Below are 25413 nucleotides of genomic sequence, written 5' to 3'. Positions count from 1 at the left end.
CCAGTTGTGCCGTCGGTTGTTATACTGAAGAGCTGCGTAGCTTCGGTATTTTACGGCAGAGCTTCTACCTTGTGGTAATTTCACGTTAAGTGCAGAGGGTCACTCTAGGCGGAATCCGTTTCCGGTTGTGTTCTCTGCTTTTAGATCAGCTAGCGGATAACCCTACCGTGCAAGCAGTTCAAACGGTTATGTTGCACGGTATATCTACCAGCCGCCAGATGGCGCTAAAGGCAAGTTGGATTTTGTAACAAATAGATTTTCAAATAAATTTGGTCTTAACTGAATGTTATAAACGTTATGAACTTCAAATAGAGGATTACAAATTCTACTTAAGAGGGTAACATTTATTAATATATGTTTCGAAGGTAGTACCAAATATAATTTTTAAGTGCATCGAATTGAAAAGAATTAATTTATTTATAATATATTTCAAGGCAAATTAGAAACCACAAGTTTTCAGATTAGAACGTCAGCAATCCTATTTCTCCTGGTCAAATCGAACATTTTCCCCTTGAGCCTCAAAATCTAAACAAAACTTACGCTAAGACGCTGAAATTCCGCCTCGCCAGCAATAATAAATTAGATTAAAATGCACAGAGAAAAGGAGGAAAACAGAATTTCAGGCAACAGAAATTCAGATAAAAGTGCGTAAAGCGGCAATCGTAGTAAAATTCATGAGGTGTGTTGTTGAAGTGCGTTGACTCTTCGCCGCAAGGAGACACGTCTCGGGCAGTGGATTCCGCTTGATAAATAGATCATCTCCATACCGCAGGCCTTTGTTTTTCTTCGCTTTTTATTGCGGAAGAATTTCGACTATTTTGTAAATGAATCTGGTGGTGTGGCCGATGACACTGTTCAAGGATTTTCAAAGCCCATTTCGAAATCAAAACATTGAACTCGCGTTTCAGTTTCGATTTCAGTATGCGCCGCATCACAACTTCACAACTGTGGGTAAACAACGAGAAATCGAAGCTAAGGCCTCTAATTGAGTTGGAAGCTGTGTGGCAGCTGAAGCCTCTGCAAAATGCCAACACGTTCCCCGGCAAAAGCTGCACCGATCGCCACGTCGATATGCAAATGATTGCCAAATTGTCGCAGTTGCCGGAGATGCCAAAACTGCAACCCAACCTGAGTCCGAGGCACCCAAGTGGGTGCTACTGTCAGGGCTGAAGCCCTTTGAGCTGCGGGCCCAGAAAGCGGGTCACGTCGCGTTTTCATCCAGCGATTGCCGTTTGCCGATTGCCTATTGCCGATTGCCGATCGACGCCAGCGGCACCCTGAAAGCCAAAGATTCCGGCGAAGCCAGCGGGAAAATCACATACCCTTTTCGAGAAATCAATGTGGAGGAATTTCAAGGATATGGAGCTTGGTAAGGATATTTTGTATGATGTATTATGGGTACTTGGTATATAATATTTCACTAACATGTAAATATAGTTAGTTTAATCAGACATTACTTGGCAAGCCCTTGACATCGGAGCTACGTAATGTAATATCTTAAATTTGAGTAAATAATGTTACCTTATTATTTGTGATGGTTACTAGTTTCTATCTTTGTGCACCTCTATGCCGCCTAGTAAATCCCTAGAGCGCTGGAAAGTGCATTGTATCTCAAAGCTAGCCAACTTCTGTCAAAGATTCTTAACGCTTATCGCGCTGATCTGATGGTGCAAATCGCTTTTGAATGCCACAAACCGTGTTTCTGTCTGCAATTTCAGTGCGCCAACTGCGGTTTGGGTTGTCTGGGTGTTTGGTGTTGCAGCTAGTTGTCGATTGCTGGTTGTTGCTGGTTGTTGCTCGTTGTTGCTGGTTGCATGTTGGCGGCGTTGCACTTTGGCTGGTTGGCTTATCGAGTGCGGAGTTCAAGTACAATGGCAGTTGAGTCGTATTTCGCTCCTGACAAATATTTGGCAATTGGGTAATCAAATTACCGGATCCAATCTGACTTGCCGCCTTTGCTGGGAACTCCGTCTACCTAATTATCACCAATGAAAATAAATCACTTGTGATTTGAAAGTGGCTGTATCCCTTTAAGCCATTTACCTATATTTGATCCGACATGCGAAGCCATTTACCTTTGCCTTTTATTTGCAGATATACTTAACTATTCAAATTGAAGTCTCAGCGAACTCATGACCACTAATGCAGAAATAAATATCCCTTTGTACTAACTCGATGTAGCCCCTTCCTGTAAAATTAGGTGTAGTATTCGCTCTCGTTCCATCAGCAGCATATATGAAGTACTTGGTGCTCTTGGCCCGTTTTGCATAATTACGAGTGGCTGGCTTAATAAACAAGAAAAGCTCACAATTTCCACGGGGCGACGCAGGCGTTGCTCTAACAAGCATAAAAAACGCATTTGCATTTCCACATGCATTTGTGCGTGCGTGGGTGTTGCAGTTGCATTTGCAGTTGCATTTGCAGTTGTTGTTGCTGCTGCCGCAGCCGATGAATCACGCGTGATATTTCGCAGTTGCAGTCTGTGAACTATTGTCTACCTCTGCTGCCGTATTATACTCTTATTTATCTGCCCCTTCCCGAAGCACTCCCCTCTCCCTCCCCCTCCCTGGGCCAATAAAATGGACTTTGCACTCCGCCAACGGGTTGACATTTTCATTATGGAAACTCCTTTATTTTCCTTGTTGTGTGTGTGGACATGTTTTCTCGCTCTGCCTCGCTTGCCACCGGCGTCGAAAGGCCACACTGTAAAGAAATGAGGTTTACTTTGTGTTCTCTTCGATACAAATTCCACGAGTGGTTTTAAATTATTAACAAGAAGGTTACACATCTTAAACTAGGCAAAAATCTCAATTAAATGCATATAAATATAATTTATGAATTCAATATCGGTATACAGAAATTATTTTCAGTGTCTTCTGGGAGGGTTAAGGGGCGTGGTCACCTATGGCAGTCACTCAAGCGATTTTCAATGCGTTGACAGTTCAGGTTGTCAATCGTTTTGTGTTGTCCAGTGTAGGTGTTACAATTGTTGACTTGCTGTGCCTGGCGATTAAGCTGTGAGGTGCCATTGAAGGCATTTCAATTGTTTCATGTGTTGATTGTCAGACCCCAAAACATTAGCATAGACTCAACAAATTGTCCACGAGAATGCGCAGAGCTGTCAATGGGCCAATTGGAGTGGTAAAACCAACAAGGGGCACTTGGTTTATACTCCATTCAAAGCAAACTAATCAAAAGTGGTAAGTTGGGAGGGAATGGGTGTATTTGGAAAATTGCGTTATTAATTTGTTCGTTAGATGCATTTAAAGCGCGTATAAACGTTAAGTAGTGTGGTGATACCTCCCCTAACTAGTTGGTGAGCACATACACATCTCCGACCGAATTTCCAGTAACCAGTAACATCAGCAGAAATAGCACAAAAAATGTCCAACATCAAATTTCAATTATCGCATCGGCAAAAGGAAGCTGCGCGAGGGCAACACTCGCCGACCCCCAAGGAAAACTGGAGGAGAAGCGAAAAGCAAATGCGACTTGAACAAGTGTCAGGAAAAACGCGAATCCACTTCGGCGGGCGGCCACCGAAGTGAAGTAAATGGCAACGAGCAGTGATTTTCACATGGGCCATTAATGTTTCAATAAACGATATTCTAGCTGCAACAAATTTGTAGCAACAGCAACAGCAAATGTTGCTGCTGCTGCCGCCGTTTCATGTTGCATCGACACCGAAAAACGCGCCGCGAATGGAAAATGTTATTGAAATTGGCTTTTTATGTTTATGAAAACGGCCGCTGAACTGCCGGCGGATCGGGGAATCTCCCCGCCACATCTCGTATTCCCATTCCATTCCGAGTCCGAATCCAAATCCGAATCCGATTTCCACTCTCGTTAATTACTGCCATTTTCCATCGTATTTATGCTCACGCCTCGCTCACGTTTTGGCCATCAGCGAACATCGCTAAAATCGCTAACATCGCGAACGCGTGCAATGCGTGAAAATGTTTGCTAATTGCCCGGCTTATAGCCAATTTCCACAGCATTTGTGGGCGGCCCAGCAGGCGGAGGGGAGGGGGGTGCTGATCGAACACAAATTATGTTATTGTTTCACTTGAACCCTGTTGCCAAGACTCCCCAGTGGAGTGCTGCATTTCTGGGAAGTGTAAATGACTTTTCAATGGATGGCATTCCAGCCATGAATGAACACTGAGCCAGCTGTGATTATGTGTTCCATTATAGAACTTGAAACAGAATCTATAAATGGTTAAAGGTTATTTTAAACTTCTTATCTTTAGCAAGAGATAAATGAGCATAGAGGGTCTTATGTCATATTTATGAGAACATAAGCAAAACACTATTCTTTAATATGGAAATACTCAGTATGAGTTTAAGTATTTTAAGATGGCTGAAGATCTTTGCTTCTCCAATTTAAAATTGAATTTCAGCTCTGGCGACCATGGGAAGTGCGCATTCCGCTGGCAACCCAAATTCCCAAATGGAAACCCCCCATTGCACATGCACATGCACCGGCAGCATTTTGCGGCGGATCACAATTAAGTTGTCTGCCCTTCCGAAGGCAACCTGTGAGCTGCGGCAAGGCTGCCGAAAAAGCGCAACCATCTATAACTATTTATATGGCCGCCGCATTCCAAGAGCTCCCAGCTCTCAGCTCGGCTGCCACATGCAAATCGCCGTCCCTTTGTGGGCCACAACCGGCACTTAGCCTGGCTTTGATTCGAAGTTCGTGTCCCTATGCGAACTCTGGCAGACTGACAAACTGACTGGCTAACACCTTGGACCGCTCAAGTGGTTCCCCAGCCACAGTCGAACACCGAAAGAAATGCATAGATTGTTAGTGATGTAAAGTCGGCTACTCTTCTTCTTAGCAAGTAATTTAAATTGTACGGAAAATGGTATGTTAATATGTATATCAAATTGAAAAGAACACTGTCCCCCTTAAGTATCTTCTATGTAAATCACATTTCTTTCTAACGCATGTGGGCGTACGTGTTTTCCGGTGCAGATCCCCCGACTTGAGTGAGTGATTACAGTTGCTCCAACAGGTTACCCATGGGAAACATTACAGGAGTGGGGCAGAGGAGCCCAATTACCTGGCTACAGGTCCAGGTTTTTACCGCTGCTGCTGCTGCGGCTGCTGCGGCTGCTGCTGATTTTGATTTTGAAATTTGAACTTGGGGCTAAAGGTAAAAATTGTTTGTCGAGTAATTGCCGCATAACGAGCGGCAGTTGAAGGCAGCTCTGGAGCTTTTGCAAATGTCGAGAGAAGAGCCTGCGGGCGAAAACAGAGAATCGGGTTGGCGTTGCACTTTGCTCTGGCTCCGCTGGTTGCACTTGCACTGCGAATAATTTCGCTTGCCTTCTTGACAAGTTGTGAAAATCAAAGCCTACTAAATATCCTGGCCAATCATTCAAGTATTCAATGCAGAGGATTACAGGTGGCACTCAACTTCGTTCAAAGTGTTATCTCCCATATTATTTGTTTATAGTTCATAAAATTCTGGAATTTGTGCAAGTGCTGGTACTTTTGCAACTGCTGCTGCCCACAACCTACGTGGCAACTAGCCAGTGCGTTAGAATGGACCGACTTTTGTTGGCCGGATTGAACTGCGATTCAGTTCGGTTTCGCTTTGGTAGCTTTACTGGCTTAGTGGCTCTAGTGGCTTTGGTGGCAACCAACGCCCCAGCCGAAGTCGTGCAAATACCACAAGCTGCAGCAAACAGCCGTGATAGCCAGCGTCAGGTGCATTTCCATCAGCGATAATGCCATGTTGCTCTTGTAGCCGCCGTGGTTGCTGTTGTTTCTGCTGTTTCTCCTGTTGCTGTTGTTGCTGTGGCATCGATTGCGGAAAACTTGCAACAGGCTGCTGCAACAACAACAGCAGCAACAACAGCAGCAGTGGCAGATATCGCAGTTGCAAGATCACCGAGAGTTGGCTTAGCTTGGCTGGGCCAACAATTGGCTGAAATTTTCGTTTTCGACTTCAACTGTGTGAGGCATATTATTTGCACTTTATTATCACGTTAGCCAAATGAGCGAAACGTGCAGATCACCAAGGATTGTCGGCCAGGGAATCGACGGGGGCAGGGGAAACCCCACCTTTGACCTTTCCAGGTGGGTGATAGATAAAGCAGGGCTACCTCTCGGCGGCTCCCTCCCCGAAATTCTTCGCAGTCCACTCTAATAAAGAGAATGGGGGCGGAGGTGCTGCCACGTGGGCGTGGTCGCTGCGAGGGCGTGTGCCGTAATATGCCAAATAGAGAAACAAATGCACATTTGGCAACTGGAAAAACGGAAAAATGGAAAAACGGAATCTGGTTATCTGCACAAATCTCTTCGAGGCATTTCACATTAGTCCAAGCTCGGTTTGCACCGGCCAGCAGCGGATTTTCGGTTTCTTTAATGCCGGTCAGTCATTTATTATGGTTTCGATTTTATTTCGGCATTTGGCATATAAATTACAATTATTTGGGTCGGTCTGGGTCATGTGGCGGACAAGTAATCGGTTTCCGATGGCGTGCAATAATCCGCCCCAGGACACGGGGTTACCTAATCAAAGCCCACTTGTCGTTTAGAATTAAATCTACCAAATGGCAAACAGCTTAGCGTGTTTTCTTGTTAAATTCGGATTAAATCAGGGTAAATATTATATATTATTACTTGCTATCGTGATGTAAAACTGCAGTTGGTGGCTTTTCCATTGCACACAATTCAAATAAAATTACAAGAAAAGAGAAAATGCTCATGGAGAACAAAGTGTTCTTTCCTTGGCAAGGTTCGTTCCTAGTATAAAAAGTGGGGAATCCCCGACTGTCAGCTGCTACTTGCCTCGCCGCAAAGTTTCCCACCCACAGCGCGGGAGTTTTCCGCCCGCATCAGCTGTTGCTCTGCCACACACCGACACCGACACTCACACTGACTGACACACACACTGACCGCCGGCACATTGCCTCGCATTCCCTCACGCAATGGGATTTTCGCCATAGCAACCGGGTCCATCAATCATTATATTTGTCCCTGAAATCAAACGCAAAAAGCATCCTGCCGACCCGGCGAACAGCAAAAGGACGAAGGCGATATTTCCGGTTGCGCATTCCGAAGAGCGAGAGGGCCTGAGAGTGCCGAACGAGAGTGAAAACAAGGTCAGGGCGAAATAGTTCACCGAGTCCTTGAGCCAGCACATAATGCAAAAAGGACCTCGACGCCAAAGAGAGAGAGAGAGATAAATTGCGGAAGAGAGAAGAAGAGAGAGCGCGCAGCTGCTGTTGTTATGGCAACAGGGGTTGACTGCTCTCTCACTCTCGCTCTCTCGCGTCCCGGCAACGAAGGTCCTGCATCCTGCATCCTGTTGCTGCTGCTCGCCTGGTCGACGAAGGCGCCAAAATTCAGCGTTTTCACTTGTGTGCGTGTTTCGCAGGGATTCTAAAAAAACGGAGTACAAAAGTGTGGCATGCGGGGGTAGCAGATTTAAGGCCACAGCGGTTGAGTGGCGGATTTGGAGTTGCTCACTTGAGCAGCAGCCGCCTCCCTGCCACCCACTCCACTCCGACCGGAAAGTGTCTCCTTTGGATAATCCTATTTGCCACCTTTTTCCGCTTTTTTTGCCTTCGCCTCAAATAAATGTTAGCTGGGATTTAAATTGTATATATTTTTATAGAGAAAATTGGCTCAAGTGCACGACATAGCGTAGATTTTACTTCTCAAATGTAACGGGCGACCAGAAACGCTCGCTGCTATGACTGGTCCACCACCATTTTCCGCCGAACTTTCCCACCCGCTCTCTGCCACCCCCACCGATAGAGACTCGCCGCACACAGGCGCCGCACACATCACATTATCACAGCGACACGCATTTTAGGCTAACAGGCACCCAAAGCGGCCAACAGCATCACGCATACTAAACTAGCGCTGGAATGTGGCAGCATCCATCCCTGTGCCACCCCAAAACAAAAAAAACAAAATCCCACTTGCCACTTTCCACCGAAGCCCCGAATTAAATGGGTACACACTTTCTCTATACGCACGCGGAAATATTCAGCTAATGGCTAAGTAGGAGTTGCTGGGATGCCAAATGGAGTGGGCGTGGCACTCCCTGGCACACACACACGCGAAACAGGAACACGAGTTGCGGATGGTGTAGAAAGCGAATCAGAAGCGCAGGATCTGCCAGGAGGCGGATGCGCGTGTTCCCGATTTTCGACGATTCATTGGGGTAAGGGGTAGTCGACAAGGTGATACCCAATCCATAGCTTCTGTTCAGGGAAGTTTGGGAGGTAAATATACCAATTGCAGAGAATTACTTTAAGTTTTTACTGTGTAATTACTGATCCTAACTTTACGAAACTGGGTATAAATTGGATGTAATGCCTTTTTAAAAACATTTATAGGAAGTACTAGTTATTCGCAAAGAGTACGAGTAAGTTTAGTGTTAGAAAATTATGACTCTGTAGCCCCTTTACCAATTATCTAGCATGCGTTAGTAATATTGAAATAATAATATAAAAGCTTTGAAATAGGAATATGCAAGAATATCAATAACAAACGTACCGCACTGATTCCAGTTGTGTCAAAAGTGCCATCAGCCCCATAAATACTGAGGGAATCCAGGGTGCACACACCTGTGAGTTGGAACCTCCAGCTGTCATAATTTCTGCTAGGTGGGTGGACCTGCGACACTTGCTGGCAAAGGGAGAGGGGACTGCCGGCACTTTCCCCGCTCCAAAAAGGGGCAGTGCATCTCCGGGTACGAGTCCAAGTCCGGGTCAGGCTCCGGCTCCAGCTCCAGCTCCGACTCCGCTCCTCAACTATTAGCTAACGGGCACGCAGAAGCCGGCGGTTCCTGCGCTTTCCCACTACGTCACACACTTTCCGCCGAACGGCATCGATTTTCACACGCCTCTTGGGAAATGATAAGAATGCCAAAAGTTCCAGGCCAACATAAGCGTGCGCACTGAGCTGCTGGCTCATATATCGTTGGAATTCCTGGCATCCTTGGTATCCTTGGAATCCGTGGCATCCCGATGTTGAGGTAGGTCGGAACTGGGCTCCGCTCCTGTTCCCTGCGAACTGAGCGCCATCGATCGATGAAATTTTCTTTATACGCCCGCTGATAAGCGTGCGTGGGAAAAGCTGCTCGGGTTTATGAGTGGGTTGGCGTGGAGTGAATAGTTGATAAGAGCGAATGAAAGGCAGTGGGCTGATAAGGGGGCTGATTGGGTGGAGTGGCACTTGAGATATGCCGAATGTGCCATACAAGTTGAAGAGTGGGATTACTCAACAAGTAGCGTAGGTTAGTAATAGCGACTTTATTTTCATGTTTTAAATGGGTAAATTACATTTAATCAACTATTTGAGTTCATCCATTATGAAACCGTGTATTTAAAGCAATAAAGAAAAAATAATGCGATAATATTACTATAAATTATTACTTAGTCACTAAGTCATATATACAAATATATAATGAGGCTTATGCTTATAATAAAAATCGGAAAGAAGATCAAATGATTGTCATAGTTTGAGTTATTTAAAATAATTGTATACATCTCTTTGCACTAGGAGAACTTATTGCAGTTGTGTTTGGAAGTGGTAAGCAACTGTTACATTCACCTCGCCGACTGAAAGATCATCTGCACCAATAGTAAACGCAGCTCCCAATCCAGATAGAAAGAGGCCATTCATCTGCGGCATGCCACTTTCCAAGGGGATCTGCTTAACGGATGCCAGGATGAACCTGATATGCCCGCTTATGACATTAAATCCGTTACAAACTCGTGAACCGACTGACTTGGGACTGCGAACTGGGTACTGGGGACTTGTACAGTGGAGGTTGCAGTTGGGGTTGAGGAAAGTCGGCAACCTGGCCAGAGTTCGTGACGCGGCATCAACAGTTTGTCATTAAACATTTCGACAATAATTTGCATTGTGCTCGCATTTATATATATTAAAGTACTGCTCCTTTGATTCGACTTCCCGAATTGTAACAGTAGACGACGACCTGGGCCCGGAATCCGAATCGCAGTCTGAAATTGTTATGGCAGGTAATTTACATAAAAGATAAGTGGGTCCATGCAGCACACTGCACAATTATTATGGGACCTGTCTATTGTGCGGATAGTCGGGGAGACTTGGGATGGACGCGGAATCCGACTCTAAACCGAAAGCCCCAACCACGATATTTTTCCCCTTTGTCATTGTAAACAGATATGTGCTGTTTACTTTTGTTTTTTGTTGTATTCAGGTCGGGAGCGCTGCGAGTGACTTCCTAAAGGCATTAAAGGTACTGCGACTTGTCGCTGACCGCCTTGTCATGCAAATCCCGCTCAGGTTGCGTATACGACGTGTGCGCCCATGAGGCGGCGACTAAATGTGTGAACCAGGCGGAGCCCATGGTGACTAGAACCCAGAGACCTGAGAACCCCCCCATTTCGATATTGTCTATCGAAGTTGTCTATGGATCAAAACGGCAGCCCTGACCCGCTTAGTTAGCGTTATCGACATCGTCGCTCCTTCGCGCGTCGCTCGCCAATAAAACAAATTAAAGTCAACAATTGACGGCGGTTAGGACCTGAAGCTACTCGCCTTGAAAAAGAGCCGCAGCCACAATGGATTTCTGGCCGATACAGCATACAGCTCGCCTGACTCTGACTCTGACTTACTCTGGCTTACTCTGACTTGGCGGCTTATCAGGCGCCCAAAATCGATGGCGAGACCATTTGGCAATAATATTTTCGTACTTAGTAACTGCAATTGTTTGCCCGCAGTTGCGCTTTTCCAGCGAGCTTTCCGCTGCAGTTACTGTAGTTACTGCATTTTCCGTTGCATTTGCATTCTGCGTGGTTCGCCTGCCTGACAGTGAATAATTTGCCATTTGCCTTCGATTCTGCGTTCCATTTGCCGCGTTTAATTCCGCCTAATGACTTCAAAAGGCGCAAAGTTGAGCCCTTGGCGGCTGCACATTGCAAACAAAGCCGAAATGCAGTTGGGGCCAACGAAACCCCTAATGAGGGAATGGGAAACATAACTGATTTACCCAGGAAATTGCATAACACAAAGGGGATTTCGGGATAAACCCATTATTACTTTTAGGTCATGTTGCTATCTAGGCAGTATAGCTACAATGTTTCTCTCAGAAATTGTATAATAAAAGAAATGCTAAATTTTATTCCATCGAAGTATAAGATAAGGAATAGAATAATAAATATTATAGTTGGACAATCTAGGTTATCTTATTTATACCATTTATTACGCGATTTCATTTCACTCGTTTCAAGTCACCTTCAACAGGTCAGTACTCCGCAACTCCACGATCGATTTTCGGGGCCTTCAGTCCTAACCTACCACATCGTCATCGATTTTGCTTTAGGGCTACGGGATACCGGCTACCCAGAAAATTCCAAGAAATTGTTTGACAATGCAGAACTCTTACTCCATTTAAGTCTTATCAACTGAACCTCCCAGACAGCTTTCAAAGAATTCTGATTTGCATTCATTCCCTTTGATGGTGAGTGTAAGCATGGCTGCCTTAATGAATCCGATTACCGCTTTCTGGGATAAGGTCAGAGCTGATAGAGTGAAAGACGAGTCCCAGATCACGAGCCAATCATTGATGGATGCAGTTTTGCCCTAGGAAGACGGAGTACTTTCGACAGCTGCGCTGGACGATGATTTCATCAATTTCATCAGCCGAAAACATGCAAATGGATCGCATGCATACTAAGCGGCAGTAGAAAATTGAAAGCGATTATCGATGCGGTTGAAATAATGCAAATGGAGTCGGGCAATCCGTAGATCATGCCACCACATGGAAAAGAGTCATTGCCCATTGCCTTGCAAACTATTGCAGTGCACACATTTGTGGTGTCCTCAGCTCGACCTTCGAACTGCTTGGGTGCAATGATCTTCTAAATGTTAGATGAGAATGTACAGTTGACAGAAAATAATATATATGGAAATATATTTTAAAACTTTGATAAAATCTATGGTCTCTATTAAAATACAACAAAATAAATCTAGATATGCATATGCATGTGTGGAATAATATTCTATGATTAAAGTATATACTATTCATTTTGTTCCACATTGCAAATAGAATAACCTTTTCGTTATGAATTATTGATATGTTATTTATTGTTATATTTCTTCAATTCCGACGTTTCGCTGTGTAGCACCCTTGAACTTGTGGTGAACTCAGCCCAGGTTTCTGGGGGCTGGAGCCTAATTTATTCAGCTAGCAGTAGCTTTTTAGGAATTCTAAAATCAAGTCGCGTAATAAATGCATTGGTCTGCCTGCAGACTTGTCCCAGTCCCACTTCAAATGTGTGTCATATATGCATGAGATTTTTGGCGCCTGATTTCGGGAATACGAAATTCAACTGGCACTCCAGCGAAATGCAAATCTTCTAATGCAGAGAGCTTGGAAGGTGCCAGCAAGTCGGAAAAATGCCTTTAATGCGCCTCGCCTTCATTTGAATGCGGTTCAACGATTGGCATTGACATGTGCCAAGGCTAAAATCGATCAACATATCTGTTATCATCGCTCTCAAGATTAATAGAAGGTATGAGCTACGCAGAATATTATACTTTTGATCGTAAGGATTTTGAGAATGGCAACTTTATTAAATTTGTTTTCTCTAACCAAGATCTTAGACTTTGAATATTTTTGCCTGTTAAATTGCTAGATTCTTCTATTAGCCTCAACTTCCCTGATAAATGGCTCGTGTTTAGCGCCATGCGGGCGCAGCATGCAAAAATCCTCCGTTTGGGTTGATTTCTCGCATTGAGGTGTTTTGTTGGCCAACGCCAAACATGTGCTGGCCACATGCCCCGTTTCGGACCCATTTCCAACACCAATCTCAAGCCTGTCCAGGCGAAGGTGTGAACTGTTTGGCCTGGTGCCTTATCTAGACGCAGAAAAATATTGCCCTCTCAAGTACCAAAAATTCGTATTAATTTTCCTTAAGATTTACGGTTTTTAACTGTGTTAAAACATATTAAAAAGTAGGAAAGAGTCAAAGGGTAAATTTATAAAAATATACATTTATAAAAAATTAACATTTAATTGGGCGATTTCCCTAAAAACCCATTATTATTTAATTATATAAATAATTTTATTCCATTTATTACTTATTATTTAAAAACTCCTTTTCCCAATCTAATTTCCCACTTTCAATACTAGCCATTTTTGGCGGTGTAACTGTGATAGCGGTAGGATTCCTTCGAAGGGCCATGTGCCAGTCTCTCTCACCTTGGTCCTACCTTCGACTTCGCTGGGCTCTGCGTTTTCCCATGAGGGAGTTCTCCTGACCCGCTCACATATGGCGGAACTCCAACTGCGGAGCTGGGAAAACAAACAGGACTGGCAGTGCTGGTCACACATGTGTGAGCTGACCGCTCCGGAGCACGTACTACGCGTAGGTGCGACTCCTTGGATTCCCAGTTCCCAGTTCGCAGTTCTCCAGTTCCCACACATCCTGGCCGGGCCACATGATGATGTAGCTGTGCTTTTCCCGTAGCGCCAGGCGTGTCCAAATGTTGTGATGCGGAATTCCTCAAGGCGAGGAATCTCGCACACATTACGAGGAGTCGGCGCTCGCGGAAAAAAACACACGAGCCAAAGTTACATATGTTGTGTTTGGGCCATCTATTCAAGAATTTCCATGTCGGCCGAAAAGGGATTTCCTTGTAGGCGGCGTTTTCCCACGATTTTATAACTGGGCTCGACTTCCCATCATCCCATCTTCCCACCTTCCCGCCGTCTTCATTTGTCCATGTGTGCTGGGAAATCGGCGTTGCCTTTGGTTTTTTGCCTTGCGGGGGAAAACTATAATTCGAGTACGCTCGAGACTTTCCAGCTAAGAACTGGAAACGGACATGTGGCCAGTAGCCAGTGCCACTCAGCACCGGCTAATTGCCAGAACACCGCGGTCATCTCGAGTGGACAGGTTGTAAAGTGGCCACACCCACACCCACGGACACCCGACCGGACACTTGACTCTATGCGCCGGCGCAGCCTCGCAGGTAGTCATCTGGAACAGGTAAACATTCGCCAATATCACACGCTGACCTTTGACACGTGGCAGGTGCCTTTGGTTTGCATTCGGGCAAGTGTGACACAACCCACTACCTGTTGAGGCCATAATGAATATGAATAGGAACGAATTACCACGGATATCAAATGAGAAACGAGAAGTGGGCTACTTAAACCAGGAGTGGCCAGAAAAAAAATAATTGCATCTTAATAATCGGGTGCAATCATCACCTTCTATATCCTCTATATTTTTTACTTGTGCAAAGACTAATACTGTAATTTTGTCGTTATTTTATTTTTATGGATTATTCTCAAATGGAATATTGCTGTACATCGCGATTAACTTATTTTTGCTAAATCTCACGGTATGAAATCTAGCACTTGTGAAAATCAAAAAATGTGATTACATTCCCAGAGAAGAAACATAGGAATTTAGCTTGTTGCAGTGGCCTGCTGAACACCCGGAAACCCAAATCCGGATGAGGAGTCGAAGTCGCCGAATCCTCCACTGGCCTCGGACATGGTCGGCGGTGCAGGATTTCGGAACTGGTCCGCCGTGAAGCGTGTGAACAATATGCCCACGCCCTCGATCATGGAGAGCAGCACGCCCCCGATGATGGCACTTCCTGCCATGGCAGCCAGTCCGTTGCGGGAGGCCAGGACTCCGCCGGTAACTGCTCCGCTCACTATCGAGTTCCAGGGATCCTCCTTCTGCCGCAAGTGGACCAGGCTGCAGTCCACAATGCTGAACACTGCGCCCCAGGCGGCGAAGCTTCCAGCTATCACCGGAGACTTGGTCTTGATGGCGGCCACACTGCCGGCGACCCTGCGTCCTATGCCTTGCGGTGCGTTCCGGAATCCCTTGAGTCCCTGGAAGACTCCGCCCCCGATGCAGCCCATGGCAAAGGCTCCTCCGCAATCGTCGACGATGCGATGGGGACACGGCTCCCGCGAGTACTCCTCCATTGTCCCACTCTCCGCTGGCAGGATTTCCTATCTCTGGCCGAAACTGAAAACTGAATTTGTCGAATTTCAAACCTTCTGTTTATGTTCAACGACTGAGTTGTATGTGACGCTCAATATGGATAGGCAGAATATGCGTTTTGTGTCTGTCAATCTCAGAGTGCGTTGTGAATCGTGCGACCAAGGCTACTATATTCTATCAAATAGATTTGAAATAATTGAGGCAATTCTTTGGTAACAGTTACAGGTATTATTTTAAGCTCTGAGGAGGAGTCACATGTCGCACTACACTGCAAGTTGTAAGTAATAAGAACTTGGTTTTACATAGCTAGATTTCTACTACATCTACTTCTTCTAGATGTCAAATACTGGAGGCATTTTTTGGTAACAAGACTTTCAGCAATTATTTTTAGCTAAGAGGAGGAGTCACATTTCGCACTACATTACAGGTTGTAAGTAAGAAGTACTTGGTTCTATTTAGCTCACTATATGCCATCTAATAGATTTTAAGTACTGGAGGCATTATTTGATAACAACACTTCTAGTTATTATTTTAAACTCAGAGGAGGACTCACATTTCGCACTACAGGTTGCAAGTAAGAAGTACTTGGCTTTGTTTGTGCCCCCACCAGACAGACGCCCATTAGCATATGAACCAGAGCCAGAGCAAACAGAGTCGCACGTGGATCGGGGATCTCTTGCCCCGAAGCTCAGCGGCACAGAAAGGTTAAATAGCACAAATGTCGGACCGTAGTTAACCATAAAATTTACTGCCGCAGCTGGACAACTTCGGATCGAGAATGGGGATTGGACGGAGGCATTGGCTTCGGGTTTGGGTTTGAGTTTGGAATTGGGATGGGGGCCTTTCCAAAGACGCAATTCCTACAAAGGCACAACCAGACGGTGGGAAACGGAAACAATGAGACCGATTGTCGTCGACCGATAAAAGCAAGCCAAACCAAACCATTTTATACTGCGTATTCCACACTCCAGAAAGGGAAGCTTACGATTGCATGCATAATTATCACGCGAGCATAATCGAAATTTTGAAACTGCCGCAACTGTGTTTGCTCAGCTCGAAAAGGGGGAAGTGGAAGTCTCTGCGTTCGGGCCCTCGATGGATATCTCCGCATAACAAGGTGTCAGACAGCGGTGACAAATGAAAGCGAAACCCCGATCGAAACCAAAATCGATGGGCAGACACTCGAGTATGAGGGGACACCTGGACACACACGAAGCGCCAGTCCATTGTTCCACAGGACAACTCTCGTCAACTTGACATGTAAATCGTTAGAACGTGTTACACTCGATTGATTGCTCTCACTCCCGAGTCCCGGGAATGTTATCGGGGATCATTTGACGGGAACTGGCTGCAGGATAAGACGTTATGTATAATTTGTTAATGTAAATACTGGGCATATTGTTTGCCACCGCTGCGGGATTTCCAATGAAATCTTCATTTCCTCGGTAATTGTTGTCGCTTATAAATGATAGAGATGGGATTAGATCGACGCGGTGTTAATGTGGGCACATTATGCGAAAGGATTGGCCATTCCGGCGAAGGACGCTGTCCGGCAAGGGGATTCCCACGAACTCGGGAGTTTCTTGCCTCAAAGTTTTCCGGGAAACTGAAATCTGCCGTCCAACTGAAATCTCCAGTGTAAAGACAAATTGGAAAAGAATTGGCTCACTAACCCAATAATAAATATTTAATTAACTTAATTATTTTAAATATTTCTTATTGTTAAAATCCCAATTTATTCTCCAATTTATTTAATTAACTTAATTATTTTAAATATTTCTTATTGTTGAAATCCCAATTTATTCTCCTATTTATATTTTCAAAAACACTATCCTACAACTGTTTACGATGTACACACTATGTCGTATATTGTATTTTTGCAAATACATTTCCACTACAGAAGTGTAGGACTTCACATATAGGTTTGGCCATCTATTGTTGCACTGTTTTTCCATTTATATCAAAACAATAATCATTATGCAAACAGTAATAACTCGAAAATTATAATATCCAGCAGATATGATCTCCGAAACTGTTCCGTTCTCCATCTTCCGATCTCCAATGCTCCGTTAGAGGCCAGTGTTTGGGCAGCTGTGATGCAACATTTAGTTATGTCTTGAGGAATATGCATCTGCATACCCGACGACAAAGGAATCCAGAACGGAACTCATTTGCCGGCTCGCAGAGAATCCCTGCACATGCCAAAACGCCAGCGAGAACAAAGGGGGCGAAACAATTGCGGTTGCATTACCCCAGCAGTCCAATTCAAATTCCGACAGCCTCCAGCCGGGCAATGAAATTCAGAAATTCAAAATCAAAGGCAGGCCGGAGTCGACAAAGGATGTGGCTCAGGTAGGAGCCCGGGGCCTGCCGCCAAAAAATGCTGAAAAATCTCGAATGGTGCACTATTGTTGTGTCCTGCGTCCTGAATGTGATTACTCGTATTCCGATGTCGATCATAACTGCGGTGGTTTAATGCACTCTAAAAAACCAGTACTCGCCTTAAGTCCAATATACAACTTTTACAAAAAATAAATGATCGAAAAGTATGATTAAGAAATCTTAGCTTAAGAATATTCTAGCAATGGTAAATTATGAGCTAAACTTAGTTTATAGTCTCCTATTCTGTTTATGTAGTAATGCATTCAGTAGCACTTTGTAGTACGATTCAAAAGTTTGGTAAATAAAAGTAGATATCCTAAAACAAGAGTTTTTTCCATCAACTTAGATTTTTGCAATTTTGCCATATTTTTTCTGGTGTACTTGCCAAGTTCCCCTCCTCCGCACTCGGCATTGTACGCCCGCAGATGCAAGTCAACGTCCGAATCAAGTCTCGATTTTTTTGGGCTGAGGGCCAACAGATGCACATCTTGCCAAAAACCAAAGACCAAAAACCTAGAACTGAAAACGAAAAACCCAAGCCGAGGCCCAAGACGAAGACGCGCCAAAGGAGAAGAGTCCTGGGCTGAGCTGAGCTGCAGCTGTCAATGCCAAGCCACCAACGCGCCACCCTCGAGTTGACATTATTTCCAGCACCGATTTGTGCTGATTCCTGATTTCGAATGCTCCTGCCTGCCCGCAGGCGCAGATGCGATGTCCTTTGGGTTTCCTTGTGCCATTGTTGTTGTCTGTTCACCCGTCCGCCCGGTGCAATGATTTTTTCTTAACGGCTCCTCGGCTGGCTTGTGTTTGTGTGGGTTTTTTTTGCTTTGCCCATCTGAGGTCCTGCCAAAAGGTGTTGGAAATCCTGTTAATGGGGGAGTTCCTTCGGCCTGACCTAGCATAACTCGGTGTGCGTCTACATCAGGGGTAACATATCCCATATATCAAAGAATTAAAGTGATATAAAATAGCATAGGGTGGGTACATCTAAGTTTGGTATTTCAATTACTTGTATTTAATTAACTAAATTTAATTCACTTTATAAAAATAAATTTGTTAAGATATTTAATATTATTTGTCTATATATTGAAATGGTGACCCTCCTTTTCGGAAGTGTTTCCCAGCGGAAATCACTATTATTAGTGAGTAATCACAATCAACCCCCGTAGTCAGTTTCTTCAAACAAAAAACGTTCCCTTTTTTATGAAGTCCGTAATCGCCGCAACGGACTTAAACAATATTTACACACTTCATTTAGGAGACACGTGTAATAGGCTAAACAGAGTATTTAGTGTGGCCAACAAGCAGGACACACGCGATGTCCCCTAATCAGCTTAGTAGCTCTGGCATAAAGGAACTTTGGGGCAGCGATGACGACAGCACACTGACAACAGGATCCGTAATGCCGGCACTGAATTGACAGGATAACGAACCGTGAATAGGCGCGAAACCTGCGTCGGACCTCGAAGGAAAAGGGAATCCAAGGGGGAATCGAACTGGAAGTCAAGGCAGCTGCCACAAGTGCAGGACTTGCGACAAAGGAGCTTGCTGCTCCGATGGATTTGGGGCTCTGTCTGGATTTTCAGACCCTCTGGGTTCGGGGTCGAGGTCGGGGGTCATTCACAATTTGCAGCGAACAATGGAACACAGGTAGCGATGGAACCCGCACCCGCACATAAACGCCGACAGATACGGCCAGGTGATCCAACTTTTTGATTTCTTCTGGCTAAAGGACATTGATACGCCGGCCCCGTCGAAGGATTCCGAGAAGCAATTCCTTTCGCTGGCTTTTCAAAACATTTACTCCACTGTTTTCGGCCATTGTGTCGCGAACCTATTGATTGTGCAATGCACCCGGTCCACATCCACATACACATCCACACACATAGAGCCCGTGGCAGTGATTTTCCCTGCTTCTCCGATCTTCGATTTATGGATCGCAGCTCCTTTGTTCCGTGCCAAAAAAGGAGAGCCTGCCCTGGGGGTAGTATAGTAATCAACAATTCATTGTCAACGACATCACACATCGTATATCTTGGGCCATAGTTTGTGTTTCTTGGTGGTATCCCTAATGTTCGTTCCTTTCTTTTCCTTTCTCCTCTTCATTTCTCCTTTTTTGCGAAAGGTTCATCAGGCCAGGTGACCTGGATATACTGTTAGGCTATGGTGGCCTGTAAGAGAGTGGGGGTTTGAGTTGGAAAAACGCAGACTGTAAAGCTGGAAAAACAGTTACAGGATCCTTGGGGCAAAAGTAGCGAATAATTGTCTGAGACTGATACGCGAATATTATATGAGAAGAAAACAATAAAAACCATTATCTTAACATAAATTATGAATTTTATAAAACTTCTGCTAAGCATCTATTTTAAAGGTCTACAATTTAGTTTTTAGATTAAATTTTTGCCCATAATATCTCCTCCTTCTCCTGGTTGTCGACCCAGTTCTCTTTGTGACTCGATTTGCGATTTCGAATGGCTCCTCTTCCAACAAAACCAATCCAGCTCTGCAGATCCTGGTGTTCCCTTTCCTTTGTCAGCTTGAACAAATGAGCCAGGACAAGGTGCAAAAATGGGACGGGCCCATTGTCAGCGAAAATTGACAGAAACAACAATGTGCAGGGTAAATCGAACTGCAGCCAAGCACCTGCAGAAATCCCGAGCGAGTCGAGGAAAAGGTATATAACCCCCGAAAGGGTTTTCCCCCAAACATTGAGGTAATGAATGAAGCGGAAAACACCGGCTGCCAATCTACCTAATGCTAATGAGCGGGGCAACCCGACCAGGAATTTTCGCAAGTCAGGTACTTCAGCGGATATGCGGGCGACAAGTGCGAATTTTCCCGCGACATGAATGAGGACCTGGCCGGGTTATCCGCGGAGCCCATCGGGCCATTCCGCGGCCGAGGACTTCATCGCGGTGATCATTAGGTAGATATGTGATAGGTGCCTGGATGTGTCATGGCGATCGTTGCGCGGAATAACACACGTAATAACCGAGATATCCGGGATGACCCACCAGGTAGGAGGTGAGGTGAGGATGTGAGGACATGTAGAAAACCCCCAGCCAGTTTTCCCACTCGGCGCGGCTTGTTTTGCTTGAGTTTCGCTGACTGCGTAATTGGATAAGATGGGAAATTACTTTAAATCCTTCGCTGATCCACATCCGGACATTCGCCGAAGGAAAATCCAAGCAGGGAAATACGAAATGGAAATGCGGCTGGGTTATTGGCTTGACATTTCCCATCTTCCCTCACGCCATTGGTTGCAGGAATTGGAATCGCGGGGAATTGGAATTCCGCGCTGGAATTTTTTGTCACCTCCTGGGTTTATCAAAACTTTTGGGTTTGCTTCGGATTTTTTCCAATTTTACCACCGCGCCTGGTTTTTTTTGACGACCCGGAAAATCGGACTTGGCTATGCGGGCTTGTCTGTTTTTCCGGGTACGACGTCTGCATGTCAGCCTCCATGCGGGAGTGGGAGTTGGGAAAGTTTCCCATCGATGGCTGGAGGGGTGGCTCGAAAGTCTGGAGGTGCTGCTGTGAAAGTTGTGTGTGCGCGATGAGGCAAGGAGTCAAAGATCAGGGGAGTTGGAAAGCGAGAGTTGTGGGAATTGTCCAGGACTCACTCAGTGGGATGATAACGGGCAGTATGATTTTCAACATTTTTATTCAATTTAATCGAGAATCCTTCTAATAGTATGATCGTGCGATCAGTATAAACTTGTAACTTGTAACTATATGGTTATGTTTTCAAGGGAATATCCTAACAATTATGTTCATCTAAGCAAAACTCGTGGGAACAAGATGTCCATGATCCAAGGTAAGCTCACAGGAGACCAGACACTCTCCGTCAGTTCCTTCTCAAGTTTTTAATGAGGAGCCATAGGAGCCATTCCCTGGGCTAGTTTCCTAGCTCTCATCGATCGCTGCCAATGAGCCACTGGAGATGATCCATAAGTCAGCGCAGAGTGCACCCCAGAGTTGACACTTGGTGCTCGGAATTCGGCTCATTATCAGTGCTATTTTTGGAACTCCTCTCCGCGAAGGTGTCATTTCTGTCGGTGCGTGTCGCTCAGGTTCAACTCCCCCCGAAATCGAATTTAGGGCCTCGGCAGATGTACTTGAAGCACTCAGTCTAAGTGCAGAAACAGAAACCACCCCAAACACGAAGAGTACTACTAGGAGTCCTATTTGACTCGTGCTTAAAAATAGATATACTTAGGGTGATCCATAGGTAGGCCTCCCTACGATAGTGTAACTTGCCACTCGGACCCGGGGACCTGCAGGAGTTATTACGGGTGGGTTGTGGACGTGTCGGGAAATTGGAGAGCCAGCAGAGCTGTCATAACTTATACGGGGATCCTTGTTCCTGGGAGGGTGCGCCTGCGCCTGCTCTTCCGCGAGAGGTGGAAACTGAGGAAGGGCGAGACAGTGAGAGAGAGAGAGCAGGTAGAGGGAAGTGAGGGAAACACGCAATAAGGGTATGGGAAAAGTGCTGTTGTTGTTGCTAGGTAGCGACGCACACGTGCGAGTGTTTTTCTGCTTTGAAGAAGAACCACCACCAAATGGCAGCAGCGACGTCGGCAGAGGCGCAGAGGCAGAGTTCCGGGTATAAAAGAGCGTGCTCGACAGTCGACCTGTCACAGCCACCTCAGCTCTCGCCGAGAACGCAACCACCGCTCTATACTCGATCCCAAACCATATAACTCGCCTCTCGATCGCCGATCTCTCGATTTACCGATCTCGATCACTACCGGAAACTAAAACGTAATCACACACACTTCGAAAATGGCCGCCAACTACAAGAGCTGCCCGCTCAAGAAGCGCCCCATCGTCTTCGTGGAGGAGCGCCTGCCACAAACGGAGGCCTTGGCCCTGACCAAGGACTCGCAGTTTGCCCAGGACCAGCCGCAGGATCTATCCCTGAAACGGGGCCGCGAGGAGGAGACCCAGGATTACCAGCAGCCGGAGCCGAAACGCGACTATGTGCTGAACCTCTCGAAAACACCGGAAAGGATCTCCAGCCTTAGCTCCAACTCCTGCCTGCTGTCGCCGCCAGTGGAGGCCCAGGATTACCTGCCCACCGAAATCCACATGCGTGGACTAACGGCAGCAACCACGGGCTACACCACCGCCACTCCCACCACGATTAATCCCTTCCAGTCCGCCTTCGTGATGGCCGCCGGCTGCAACCCGATCTCCGCCCTGTGGAGCAGCTACCAGCCCCATCTGGCCGCCTTCCCCTCGCCAGCCAGCTCGATGGCCTCGCCCCAGTCGGCCTACAGCTACCAGCAGATGACGCCGCCCTCCAGCCCGGGATCCGACCTGGAAACCGGCTCCGAGCCAGAGGATCTGTCCGTGCGAAACGACATCCCACTGCCGGCTCTGTTCCACCTCTTCGATGAGGCCAAGTCCAGCAGCAGCGGTGCCAGTGTGAGCAGTTCATCGGGATACTCCTACACCCCGGCCATGAGTGCCTCCTCGGCCAGTGTGGCCGCCAATCACGCCAAGAACTACCGCTTCAAGTGCGACGAGTGCCAGAAGATGTACTCCACCTCGATGGGCCTGTCCAAGCACCGCCAGTTCCACTGCCCGGCTGCCGAGTGCAACCAGGAGAAGAAGACGCACTCCTGCGAGGAGTGTGGAAAGCTCTACACCACCATCGGAGCCCTCAAGATGCACATCCGCACCCACACCCTGCCCTGCAAGTGCCCCATCTGCGGCAAGGCCTTCTCCCGCCCCTGGCTGCTCCAGGGACACATCCGCACCCACACGGGCGAGAAGCCCTTCCAGTGCCCCGACTGCCCACGATCCTTTGCCGACCGCTCCAACCTGCGAGCCCACCAGCAGACCCACGTGGACGTCAAGAAGTACGCCTGCCAGGTGTGCCACAAGTCCTTCTCCAGGATGTCGCTGCTCAACAAGCACTCCAGCTCCAACTGCACCATCACCATTGCGTAGGATTCTCAGCAAGCGCACAGGAATCCCACAGCAGGAGAAAAATTACCTAAGCAAACTCACATTCCGCTGGCGAAGACCAAACAAACAGACAATAACTAGTATAATCTTGAACTAAGTCGATTCGGTTTTGGTGCTACTATTATTATATTTATTTCAGCCATAGTATTCCTAGCTTAAGTTCATGTATATTGCCATTGTCACACGCAGCATTTGACCAAATCTATTCATTTAGTTATTATGTATCCTAATTTATGTATTCTCATTACTGTTAAGCCCACTGTTGTTAAGATTGATCCGAGTATAAAAAGAAGATTAAATATTTTTATAAGAATAAAACATACGAAAAGAAATTTACATGGTCTTTATTATTTATTAGAAAGTACCTTATACAGGAGTGAACTTTTTGGAATTATTTAACTTAAGTTCTATTACTCATATTTCGGCTTCAAGTACAGACAGATGTGAATGCGAAATATTTGGACTACAATTAAAAACTTGGTAACAATAAGTTATTGAACACATTCCTAGTAGTATACCATAATCTACCGAACTGCATTAAAAAATTTAATCTTTCTTTCCGCCGCTTCTATGTGCCTTCCAATAACACAATAATTAACAGGAAACCAAACATCCGCATCTTGGAGCAGGGCAGAGCTCATATTTTGTGACAATTTCCGCCAACCCTCTCGAAAAGCAGAAATCACAACAATAGCAATATCGAATTCTCGGAGAAAACACCTTTGGCATGTGCAAACAGGGAACCGATTTGTCATACACTTTCCATTTCGGGGACTTCCTCTAACCCGCCCCCATTACTAATACTCCACCAATTTCAGTTCAAATCGCTCGGCGTTTTGCACCTTTTGCCAATGCAAATATTTAATTAGCTGACACCGCCATCGCCGCACGTTTGCTTTTCTGCAATCCTTTTCCAGCATTTTGCCGAGCGGATGGCGTCCCGAGTCCCTAAAGGACACCAAAGGACTCCAGAGGACCAAGGAGTGCAGGTGATAAACGTAGCGACGGCTGCTTATCGAGTCCTGATTGACATAGCAGACGGTAGTTGAGTCCTGATTGGATTGGATTACCACTGAAGCATGCTCTCAACCGAGAACCCGACGAGGTTTATCTGACTATTTGATTAGACCCGCGCGGTGATAATACTTAAGTTTGAACAGGTATGAGGCATAAATCCAAGATATGGATAAACATTTCAGCTTACGCACGTATGGCTATCAAGTTCTAAGGCAAGGTGAGTAGGTATTTGGATTAAATTTGTTAAGCCATGTTTTAATTGAATGTTGCTCATAAACTTCAGTTTTTATATTTATACAGAAATGAGTATTTTCATTAACAAGGGGATTCCATAAATGTGTGACTTCAAAACATAAATAGCTGAATGCGGGTGTGCTGGAATAGGACAGGCATAAGCGACATTATGTTGCAGTTGCAACACCTTTTGGCCATAAATAAGGCACACAAAAACGCATTTCCAAGGGGAACCAGTGCAGACAAAGGCCAATCATTCCAGTTCTACGGTAATCAGAGCGCGTTTCTTGTGCAATTGCAAAAAACTGCAGCCCAGATGCAACTGGCCACAATGCATCAGCTGTAAGGAGAACACCTTGCCGGGATGTTCAATGACAATGGCAGGAAAGAGTCTAGGAATCGCCGTACCTGTCGCCCGATTGTCTGCCCAAGATGCCTTCACCCAGTGACCTACTGGGAGAGCTGGGCGACCGACTTCTGTGAAGTCTTCCGCCCTTTGTTTCTGCGGCATCCTTTTCTGCCATTGTCCTGCGGCTAATCACCGCTTAAAGGGAAGCCAAGCGAAATCACAGACCACAAAAGTCAGTCGATCTTTACGCTCGGCTGAATGCAAATCCCGCGCCGGGAATCGATCCCAGAGCCACCTGAGATCGGGGACCTACTCCCCATTAGTCCGGCAACGCGATAACAAATTGCAATTGACAAAGCAAACGAGATGCGATCGATGGAAGCCACATATCCGAGCCTCCACGGTGGATGCGATTCCGATTTCGAGTACGCGGCCCATTCCATGCCATACAAATCGATGGCCGGCAGAGA

At 45.9% G+C, this 25413-nt stretch overlaps 2 protein-coding genes across 2 annotated transcripts; one reads left to right on the top strand and one right to left on the bottom strand.

Moving 5' to 3' along the window:
* Positions 1-14274: 14274 nt before the first annotated feature.
* LOC122626086 (mitochondrial import inner membrane translocase subunit Tim17-B) lies at positions 14275-15105 on the bottom strand. Its single transcript, XM_043806210.1, has one exon. It carries the CDS (start codon positions 14964-14966, stop codon positions 14433-14435), a length of 534 nt encoding a protein of 177 aa, XP_043662145.1. The 5' UTR covers positions 14967-15105; the 3' UTR covers positions 14275-14432.
* Positions 15106-22152: 7047 nt separating this feature from the next.
* LOC122626544 (protein snail) lies at positions 22153-23325 on the top strand. The gene has a single exon (XM_043806840.1). The coding sequence runs from the start codon at positions 22153-22155 to the stop codon at positions 23323-23325; it is 1173 nt and encodes a 390-aa protein (XP_043662775.1).
* Positions 23326-25413: the final 2088 nt, after the last annotated feature.

Source organism: Drosophila teissieri, chromosome 2L (genome assembly GCF_016746235.2).
Source record: "Drosophila teissieri strain GT53w chromosome 2L, Prin_Dtei_1.1, whole genome shotgun sequence".
Taxonomy (NCBI): Eukaryota; Metazoa; Arthropoda; class Insecta; order Diptera; family Drosophilidae; genus Drosophila; species Drosophila teissieri.
Note: the sequence above shows the minus strand (reverse complement) of the source record. Positions and strands in the feature narration are given on the sequence as shown.